This window comes from Primulina huaijiensis, chromosome 5 (genome assembly GCF_012295235.1).
Source record: "Primulina huaijiensis isolate GDHJ02 chromosome 5, ASM1229523v2, whole genome shotgun sequence".
In the NCBI taxonomy this organism is placed as follows: Eukaryota; Viridiplantae; Streptophyta; class Magnoliopsida; order Lamiales; family Gesneriaceae; genus Primulina; species Primulina huaijiensis.
The window spans coordinates 20007523-20019093 of record NC_133310.1 but is presented as its reverse complement, the minus strand read 5'-3'; the positions used below and the strand labels follow the sequence as shown (position 1 = coordinate 20019093).

General features: G+C 33.2%; 1 protein-coding gene across 1 annotated transcript; it reads left to right on the top strand.

Annotated features, from left to right (window-relative positions):
- The first annotated feature begins 8882 nt into the window (after positions 1-8882).
- On the top strand, positions 8883-11348 carry LOC140976917 (pentatricopeptide repeat-containing protein At3g51320). Its single transcript, XM_073441333.1, has one exon. The coding sequence runs from the start codon at positions 9266-9268 to the stop codon at positions 10982-10984; it is 1719 nt and encodes a 572-aa protein (XP_073297434.1). The 5' UTR covers positions 8883-9265; the 3' UTR covers positions 10985-11348.
- Positions 11349-11571: the final 223 nt, after the last annotated feature.

Below are 11571 nucleotides of genomic sequence, written 5' to 3'. Positions count from 1 at the left end.
AAACAAACATATGTCAATAATTAATAAAACTGCAACTCATTTTTTTTACTCTGGTTCTTCAATAACATCACAAATTATTTTTTTTTTAAAAAAAATAATCAAGTCACGTGTGCTTCCAAAACAGATAAAACATATGGTTTTAAATTTATTCACTACCATCCAATTATGAACAAATAAATTTGCAGCTTGTGACCACATTGTATCGATCGATGATATAAATATATTTTTTTAAAAAAATTAAATTAAATTTTTTTTTAAATTTTTTTAATCACAGAAAATGAAGTCACGCCTAATTGGTAGGCGTGACTTCCCTTTTTTTAAAAAATTATTATTACTCAAAGGGAAGTCACGCCTACCAATTAGGCGTGACTTCCCTTTTTGTAAAAAAATTATTATTTTTGGAAGTCACGCCTACCAATTATGCGTGACTTACCTTTTTTTAAAATCCATATTATTATATGTTCTCAAAAGGAAGTCACGCCTTTTTTTTAAAAAAAAATAATAATAATTTATGTGAGTATACATACCTTAATATAAGTTGTCCAAATAAAAAGAACCTGCAAAAACAAAAAAAAAGCATGTGATGAGTCTTCGTCTTTTGAAAAAAATGCAAAAGGTAAAAAAATAAATTGAAACATATACAAAAACTTACCGATGAAAAAATGAGAAGAATGAATGAAAAATATGAAACGAGTGAATGAAAGGAGAGAATAAGTGTTCAATTTATAGAAGAAAATTTATAATATTATAATAAATTCGAAATTATTAAAAATATGGTGTGGCAGCTTTTAACATGTGTTGTGTTGTGTTGCGGGTCAGAGTTAATGTATCACAGCTTTTAACATGTGCTCATTCCGCATATTCACGTCATGCTTTTTTTTAAAAAAAAATTAAAGGCAAGTCACGGCTCTTGAAGAAGCGTGACTTACCTTTCCTTTTTTTTTAAAAAATTAATAGCAAGTCTGAAGAGGCGTGACTTGCAATATTTTAATAAAAATAATTAAAGTTCCATTTCCTTTTTTTTAAAAAAAATAATAGAAAGTTACGGTGTGACACCTTACTTTATTAAATTTTTTTTTTCCGTTATTTTATTAAATTGTTAAGAAAATTGTTGTAAACCGGAAAAAACCCAGATTCCAAGTATCATTTGCTATTCGTTTTGTAGATTTTATTTTTGAAAATTCTAATTCCTGAATTTGCAACTCGCTTCCAGTGTATGGAGCTCGTGGGTGATGGCGGTATCCCATGGATTGCGCAAATTCAGTGTGTTGTTCTTTCCTCTTGCTAGATGTCTTGATAAAAATGAGAAAGGCATCGAAGACAGAAAATTGAGGTAATTTGTACATATTCAATTGCTGTTACGAATTACAGCAAATTCTGAGTAAATTTAAGCAAAACGGGGATGCTGAGATTTCAGGGAGGTTAGTAGAGTTGCCCTTCTCGCTTAATTTATTTCAGTATATATCATTTATATTTCTACCAAGACTGATGCTGCTGTAAGGTATGTAATTTGCACGTTCTGAACCCATTTGTGAGACGATGAAAGTTTTAAGTGGTCAATGAGTATTCCTTTGGAAATACTTCAAGATGGCAAATACATTTTCCCAACAACAGGTTTAAAAAAAAAACTGAGATTCGCTTTCTTCAACTCTGGTTTTGATCTCATAGCCCGTGTGTATGCACTTTTGTGGTGATAATTTTAAATCTTTTGGATTGTTTATGTTACATCTTCTGTTGCATTGATTGGATGTGTGGAACATGTCATTTACAATGGCTCAATGCGTGCCGTGTGGCTGAAAGAATTTTTGAGAAGATTTATTGTGAGTCATAGTGTTACTTTACTTCTGGTGTTGCATCTCCTGCATTTAAATGTTTGATGATTTTGGTACCTGTGATACCTATTGATTTGCTCCGACACTTTTCTCCTTACTGTTTTTTACTTTTGGCTTTAATTTTTAGGTTTGAGAATCTTGTTATCTCCAATCTAATAGATAATTCGCGGTGACATTAATCCACAAATATGCTCACTGGTGCTTGATCTGTCGTCAAAGTTTATTCCACAAGAAGGTTTTGCTTTCCACTCCAATTCTCTAAATGATGCAACTTAGAAGATAATATAAAGGGAACCAGAACATATCAATGCCAAGAAATGGGAAAAATAAAATAACAAATTTCCTACTTCAGCAGAAAAGGAAAATAGAAAACGAAATCCTAAAGAAACAGCTATCACTATAAAAAAAAAATATATATGGAAACAAATTGTGAGGGGGGCATTATTGAAGCAACTCAAATATTTCAACATTGCCCCCAGGCTAGGTTGGACACATTTTTCATGCCTGGGTTGGAACACAAATGCTAAAATGTCTTAGTAAGTACAATTGCAACGTGATTGGTGGTTATTGTGTACAACATACTCATAATTCCAATTGAGTTTATACTCGTTTCTGATTGGGAAGAAATGTTTGTATTAAATTGATAGAGTTGCACATGAGCCATAATATTCTTATAAAATTATCTTCAGCTGTCGAAGTCAATGTTTCTATTTATTTATTTATTTTTGTCCCAATTAAGTTACTCAATTATTTAAGTGCTGAATCCTTATTTCAGGCCCCAATTATTTTAATGCAGACAAGCATGACAACGTGATTGTTGCATGCACAACATGTTGATAATTCCGCTTGAGTTTATACTCGTCTCTGATCAGGGGAATGTTTGTAATGAATTGATAGGGTTGCGCATGAGCCATAGAGTTTCATTATGCAATTACCATGTACATTTTTAAGTTAGCAGAGTAACTATTTCTTTGGTTTTTTTTTTATATCCTGAATGGTTTGAGTTACACTGCGCAAACTCTTCTCGTACAAAACCGGTACCCGTGAAAGCCAACTCCCTGATTGATTGGCACATTCTTAACTTCATCAAGAAAGACACTATTGTCAAGCTTGGAACTAAGAGGATAATAGCATATCACATAGATGCTTCGGTTGATACTGATCCAATTGATATCAAAGACTTATCTACACTAGATCATATGGAAAAGAGATTATCAAATCACTAAGGAATTATGTAATACAACTACAGAAGCTGGGAAGAGCCGGTACGGTTAACTTTTTGATGTGTTAGTGCCGTTCCGAACTCTTAATTGACTTTTCCCAATTAAGTTACTCAATTATTTAAGTGTTGAATCCTTATCTCAGACCCCAATTATTTTAATGTGATCGAGCATGTGTTGATTATTTTCATCACATATAATATGGACAAAAACTTTTGGAATGTCCTTTTATTAAATAGTTAGTTTTCAACCTTAAATTTTCATTTATAAGTATATCCGTTGATTCTACTATCAAATAATATTTACCATTTGGACTTTTCTCTTTTGTAATTCGAATAAACATTCATAACATATTTCTTTTTAAGAGGCAGGATTAGTGATTGAGCTAGCAAAAGTATAGAAGTGAATGTGAGAGAGTATCCCTTGCTTACGTAATTTGACTCGTATTTTTATTTTTTTGAAATCTTTCCATTCATCAACTGTTCCACCATTGTTGAACAGGTTATCGGTGTTATTGTCTAAGATTGCCTTAATATCATTCACGTCATAATATTTGTGAGATTCTATGATAATTGCTCATATTTACTGAATATACATATAATACATATGTTTTGCGACAATGTGACTAAATATTTATTGCTGTTGTAGATTGACCAAACCATCGCCAGATTGCCTTCTTTTATAGACACAAATATGTCATCATATCCCCACTCACCAAATATCTGCACTTTTAAATTTTTTCACTTGTGCTTTTCCTCTGTGATATGGCATGTATTTATACTATTTAAGCGAATTGGAGAAAGGATAGGTTAAACAACAGAAGGCAATCCCTTACTCACTGTTCCTGGTGGGAAAACAACTGAGAGAGTGATAGGTGGTAACAAATGGAGAAGAATGACGGATACTCACATGTTGCGCTTCCGTATGATTTGATTGAGAAGTTGAAGAATATCACCAATTGGGATGAGTGTGCTTCTCCTTGGACATATGCCGAGGAACAGATGTGGTGGTTGGCTATACCTAGAAAATTTGCAGTGTCAACTCGCTGAAGATGATGATGCATATAGTTTATATATGGGATTAAGAAGAATCAAAGAGCTCTCTGAAATCCAAAATTAGAATAAATCAATATTTGTATCTTCCTGCGATGATTTCAAATATTTGGCAATAAATGGGAAATATTTAGTCATGAATGTTGCTTTTTTCGTATTTTTATTTTTATTGCTTGGTCCTTTCCCTCACATTATCATATATAATCTGGTGTTTCAGATTTTTCTGGTGTGTTTCCCTATCTCGTCTGTAATCTGTATAAACATAAACTTGTGTTACTGCTGTGAAATAATTCAAACTCTGGTTTCACAATGAATCTATACTTTGTACTAGAAGCAGGGAACCTTTTTAATTGACTTTTTGCCACAATTTCAGTGACGTTAGCATGCATGCTTGTGTAACCGATCTCAGCTTGAGGCAATGATTCATGTCATGGATCAGAAATTTCTACATCTAAAATTATATTAGCGGATCTGGCACTTAGTCTCATAAAACCTCCCTCTTTAGAAAGTTCCAAATCTAAAATTATATCATCAAGTCACACTTAGTCAGATAAAGCCTTTTGGGCTAATTGCATTAGGCCCCCTATGAAAAGTTTAAAAAGCATAAAACCTCTAAAAAATTGTTATCAGGCTATTATATCCTCAATTTTTTTAAAAGCAGGCACATTTAAGCACTGTGTTAAAAATCTCAAGCACATTTACTCCATTTTCAGGGGTTTTATGCCTGATTTTTAATAACACGTTGTTTAAAATGCAATTAATTTTACACAAGGGGTTTTTCGTTTTTTTGAATTTTACGAGGATGCTGATGCAATTTGCCCAAAATCTTTTCTTTGGTGCTATTCTATGTTGTTCCTTGTACATTATCTTCTTATACTCCAAAATGCATCCTAACATTACGTCTACTCATCCATAATAGTGGAGACTATGATTTCAGTGCTATGGGTTAAGTTTCAATCTTCTGTATTGAAATACTAATGCTGAGAACGATATAGCCTTTGCCTATTATTATTAGTTGTGGTGATATGAAAAATGAGGCAATATGTTGCTTTATGTCATGAAGAATCCAGAGTACTTTGTGTTACAGTTGTTCAGCTACTGTGCTACAATTATCAGTGGAAGATTGTGACTTGGGATGGATTCTGAAGTTTTATTGCTGGAAATTGGCAAAGATGATGTTGGAATTTTACAGGGTTTGGAATTGGTAAACTTGGTCAAAAGTTCCAGGCTCAAGCTTGATCAATAAATATGACTTCAAAGGCTGGTCTTTTGTCATTTAAACCATAGCCAAGATTCGAGCTTTAGGAACATATGGCTTGAAGTTCTTTTATTTTCTTATGTTGCTTCAAACATTATACTTATGCTTATAGGGCCTTTCTTCTCAAAAAAAAAATGCTTATAGGGCCTTTGTACAAGAAAACTGTGAGCTACATGTCAGATCGACCAAATATATCTCCAATTTGTCAATATTGTTTTGCAACCGATGACTTTGTTTTATGTATGACTTGTGAGTTTTTGAATTTGGATAGCACAATTATCAATTAGATGTTAGCTATAATTTTATGAAATAACAAATCAAATAATTTCGGTGGTACTTAGTCAATTGATTTTTAATACTTCTTGTTGCCGTGTCAATGTACACAAATGTACGCAGTATACGGTATGAATGTAATATATCTGGTGTCTAATCTTTTCAAGACTCTTGAGTGCAGTACAGCGAAAAAAGGATGATTAACTGGTTATGCAGTTCTACATGGGAAAAAACTGTTAAATGCATCATGATATGACCGAGCTTATTACAGTATGCTTACATGTATATTTCTGTTGCTGATCCCAACTGTTAGATTTTCCGTCATGTATTGTAAGTAAAATATTATGTTATATCATGATTTTTACCTGATTCATGCATCCTGATATGACCGATCTTATTACAGTAGACACTATAACTTTTAGTGTGTGCGATGTGATTGCTAGATTTGTGTTTAACTCATGTTATTGTATGTTAATAATTTGTAGTCAACTATTTTTTTATGTATTCAGAAAACAATCACTTTGATGTTGTCTCAACCTTTGCGCTCTTTTTTTAAAACTTTTTCACTCCTCTCTTCAATGCCATCTTAGAGGTACGCCATCTGTCCGCTGAGGGAGCTTACATCAGGTATGAACTGACCTTTCTTGATACCAGTTTGATTAAGCACTAATACTTCATGTATAGATTCATCGCGTGTAGCCAATGTGATGACCAAAACTTTATCTTCGGATTCCATACTTCCATTGCTGGGAAGAGTTTCTGAATGTACAAGATTTTGGGTTTGGCTTTGATATTTGAAAATTTTGAAACCGCCAATCAAGGGCATCAATTGGAATTATGCTACCTGCGCTATTTTGCTTCGTAACATATTTTCAAAACATCGTGAATAATTTTGCCACACTGTGATGTGTGTTAATTGTTGTCCTGTGAAATGTATGTACGATCACAATCTTAACTTACATAGTATAGAATCAGCTACATCAGACATGCCATAGTAAAATTGAGGGTCTTGAATACTTCTTCACGCACAAAAAAAAATTATTATGTTGATATGGATGAGGATAGAGACTGTGAGTGATGCCCTTGTATGGTATTGGGTTTAGCAAAGAAAGTCGTCGAGGTCATGGTGTTGGACACAAAGGCATCCAACGTCACCTGGTGTTAATTTTCTAAATTTGGTTTTAACTTTCGAAGAATGTTAACTAAGATGATCTTGCATTACTTTAATTTTTTAAGATCAATTCCTTCCATACAAAAAGTTCCTAAAAGTTAGTTTCTGGTAAACAAACAAGGAAATTTATTTTCTTCCTTTTGATTTCGCTTTTGTAAATCTTCAAGGTGCACAAAAATATTTCTTATTGTTATTATCAGCAAACTGGAAAGGAATGACCCCTCAATCAGGCGGAGGAGATTTGCAAATATTGAGATGATGGTGCAAATATTGCATGTTTAGGTAAGTACTTAAATCCCAACTCCCAAGTACCTAATGTCACAATGGTATTCACCCTTAAAAATAAATTTGACAAGGAAAGATCGTATGCATTGACATTTCAGAAGTTTTGATAAATAACCGTGGAAAACGGGGCCGATTTAATATGTACGCACACACGCGCACAGACGATAACACGTTAAAAGAACTCTATATAAGATGTTGATTGAGAATCGAGGGAGATTTAATATGTACGCACACACGTGTACAGACGATAACACGTTAAAAGAACTCTATATAAGACGTTGATTGAGAATCGAGGGAGGAGGAAACATGAATGTACATGTCTCCCTACCACATGATTTGACAGAGATTGAAGAATACAAAGATTTGAGAAGAATATTGGTCAACTCATCAATGAGAATTTGACGAGGAGATAGGGGTGGTTTATTATGGTTATCATAGCCTCAACATTTTGGTGATGTATTTTGTTTTTTTAACCTGAGTCAACTATTTAATTAAGAAAATGAAATGCTAGTTGATCGATGTTATTTTATAAATTTTCTCGATCCAATTCTTGACGAAGATTATGAAAATTGTGATGAGAAATATGAATTATTTTGTCGAGAGGATGTCGAACAAGTAAAAGGAAATATCATAGATGGTTTCTAATTAGCTTGTAATTATTGTTAATGTCTTTTGTTTTTATGCATGCACTCGACAACATCAAGCTACGAAAAAGCGAGTTTGAAGAATTTGAAAAACGTATACGGATTGGTGATTATCATTATAACTGGAAACGATTGGTAAGACCTTGAAATTTGTTTAAACTTCAACCTTTATTTCAAAGTTTCTGATTTTGAAATTATATTTATTTTAAATTAAAATTTCAGTCTATTTGAAAATTATGTATTAAGTGTGCGTGAAGAAATGTGTTTTTTTTTTAGTAAACCGAAAGTTAAATATAATATTAAAAAAAATTGGAGATGAAATTTTCATATAAATCTAGAGAAAATTTTTAAAAGAAGGGAAGGTTTCTCACGAAACACGCAATAAAAGATATATGATTCATTTAAAAATTAATTAAATAAAAGAGATTTTGATTTTTTTAAATCGAAAAAATGGAGTTGACTCTCTGTTAGTTAGGTGAGCTCATTAATTAGCTCATTAATTAGATAGTTAGATTTCACTTTTAAAAAAATATTTTTCAATTGATCTTGTCTCAGATTTCAGGGTTTCATTTTAGCTATTTTTATGTTCTTCACAACAAAATAATCAAAAATCAATTGAAAATTTAAAGATTTGTAAGAGAAGTAAATATATATTTGTAATGTTATGTTGTAGTAACTAGATTTATTTAAATTTAAACAAAATAGATCTATAACATCTTAATCGAATTCATGAGTCGAGTTTGATCAAATAAATTTCAAAATAAAAAGTTGATTTCTTACCAATACGTGATTTTGTCGTTCGATTTTTTGCAGGCGAATACCTCGTAGATTCATTTTTAGTCAGAAACCAAATAAAATTAGAATAGATGGTAAAGAGGGTTGAGAAGAAGATATTTTGTGAAGATTGTGAAAAAAATAGAGTGGGATGTAAATTGGGTTGAGTTGGATGAGATTGGATAGTGTAAGTTTTTTATTAATTAAATTATAAATATTATTATATATAAAATTAAAATAATAAAATTTTAAATATACCAATAAAAAAAATTAGATTTTAAATAAATTTTAAAAAAAATAAAAAGACAAATCACATTGACTCCTTTTTTTTTAATAAACACTTACGGTTCCTTTCCCTCATTTTCCCATTTTTACAGTCTTGTCTTCGAGATTTCAAGATTTCACGGCACAAAGACCTAACTTAGCACGTAGCTTGTTCGACGAAACTCCCCAACCAACGCTTTAACCTGTGCAACTCCATCATCCGACCTTGTGAACAAGCCCACCTAATGTTGGTTGCATTTGTGGTTTCTAAATGTCTGGTGATCTCCGGAATACGTGCCGGTTACTACACTTTTGCCTGCATTGTGCCCATGTTCGGAATGATCTGATTTACTGGGGTGGCACGTTGTGCAGAAAAGTGTGTATATGTGCATAATGGGCGAGTGGCTATTTTCCAATCTCGTTTCATAGGCAATGGACACTGCTAATGGCGGAAGTTGTGACTCTGAGGCAGAAGCTTCGAAAATCCGATGAATGGCCAAATTTGTTAGTTTCAAAAACTTTCCTTTCTCTCAAGCCACCAAACGGTTCCTGTTTCACTTTAATTCTTTTGCTTCTTCTTATTCTTCTTTAGACCTGAAAGCTTCTCATCATATTAAGCAAGATTATGTTTTGTCTAATCGTATAAAAGATAAAGCTCTTTACTTTCTGAACTCTTGTAAAAGCTTGGCCCATGTTTTCCAAATTCAAGCCTTCTTAATAACTTCAGATCTTTTCCAAGACCCTTCTTTCTCCGGACGCCTTCTGAAGCTCTCCACAGATTTGTGTGATGATTTCTATTATACAGTCTTTATTTTCAGGTGTATTGATTGTCCTGATACATTCTGTGTCAATAGAATCATAAAGCACTATTCTTGCAGCAGTTATTACGAGGAAACTATTGCCTTTTATATTGAAATGCTGAAAGAAAGCAGATTTTATCCTAATAATTTTACTTTTCCACCACTTATTAGTGCTTGCGCTAAAATGAATTGTTTGAGTTTGGGGCAAATGTGCCAAGGACAGACTGTCAAATTCGGGGTGGATGGTGTTTTGCATGTGCAGAATTCTTTAATTCACTTCTATGCTTGTTGTAAGATAACTGATGTTGCTATGAAAACGTTTGTTGAAATGCCCATCAAGGATTTGGTGTCCTGGAACACAATTATTGATGGTTTTGTGAAGGCCGGTGAAATGGACGAGGCACACAAGCTATTTGACTCAATACCTGAGAGGAACGAGGTTTCTTGGAATGTTATGATCAGTGGTTACTTGAACATTCAGAACCCAGGGATCGCAATGAAGTTGTTTAGGAACATGATGAAATTAGGATTTAAGAGTAATGATACCACCATGGTGAATGTGCTTACTGCTTGTGGGAGGTCGAATAGATTAAAGGAAGGAAGGTCAGTTCATGGTTTTCTTCTTAAATCGTTTAAGCCTTCTAGTCTGAATGTAGATTCTGCTATTATTCATATGTATAGTAAATGTAGGAGGGTGGATCATGCTCAGATTATCTTTAATAGAATGTCGAGCAAGAACTTGGTTTCATGGAATGTGATGATTTTGGGGCACTGTATTCACGGTAATCCTATTGACGGGCTTAATTTATATTCAGAAATGGTGGATAATAGTAGGATGCTGAATAAATCAACTCCAAACTCTGACAAGAATCTGAATCTATACGAAAAGGATTGGATTGTGCCTGATGAAATTACGTTTATAGGTGTTCTTTGTGCATGTGCACGCAAAGGAATGTTGAACGAGGGGAGAAACTACTTCTCCCAGATGATTGACGTGTTTCATGCGAAGCCGAATTTTGCTCATTACTGGTGCATGGCTAATCTCATGGCCAGTGTTGGTCAAGTGCAAGAGGCAGTGGATCTATTAAAGGACATACCAACTGAAACTTATCAGTTTCCAGAATCCTCATTATGGGCAGGATTGTTTGCATCATGTCGTTTTCAAGGGGCCGTGAACTTGGGGGAACAAGTTGCAAAAGACTTGATCGAACAAGATCCTCAGAACTTCTCCTATTATGCTTTACTTGTAAATATTTATGCTGTTTCAGGTAGATGGGAAGAAGTTAATAGAGCAAAAGATATGATGAAAAAGAGAGGTATTAGGCGAATGCCTGGTTGCAATCTCAAGGATTTGAAGGAAGTAGTTCACACAACTCTAGATCACGAAGTAAATGACAGTGGGATTAGCTGATAGAGCTGATAAAGTGAATTATCTATATTGATTATTCTCTGCTGATTATTACACATTGCTACAAGTCCTATGAAGAGGAGAGGAAAAGAAAGCGCACATCAGTACGTGAAATCTGGCTCGTGGAGCTCTCCATTTTCAGTTATTTGGAGATTCTCAAATAAGTTCACATGAATATTTCTTACAGGCCTTTCAATATGTTAGGATCAGTTTTGATGAAATTTCCTTAAAATCACATTCGATTTCAGTTTTCCAATGATTGACACAGAGTAAGCAAAGTTCTGAATCTGATAACAGCTTCTGTAAGGATCAAGACATCATTACTTCTATCTCAATCAATGGATAGAAATTATGTTATTTATTTTCACTGTGGGTGCTTGGAAAAGTATCCATTATTTCTTTTACTTAATTTTTCTGAACAGTGAAAATATTTTTAAAACCTCAACTGAGATGTGTGTAGTTATAAATTTGTGGAGTGGTCTGGAAAGGATACAACAGTTAACAAGTTGAGAATATATATAATTTTCATGCAATAATAAATATTCTTTTATATATTTACTGATATAAATAACAGTTGGATTGTTGCTGTA

Excerpts from the sequence above, each read along its gene's own strand:
- LOC140976917 (XM_073441333.1), top strand. The coding sequence starts at position 9,266 with ATGGCCAAATTTGTTAGTTTCAAAAACTTTCCTTTCTCTCAAGCCACC.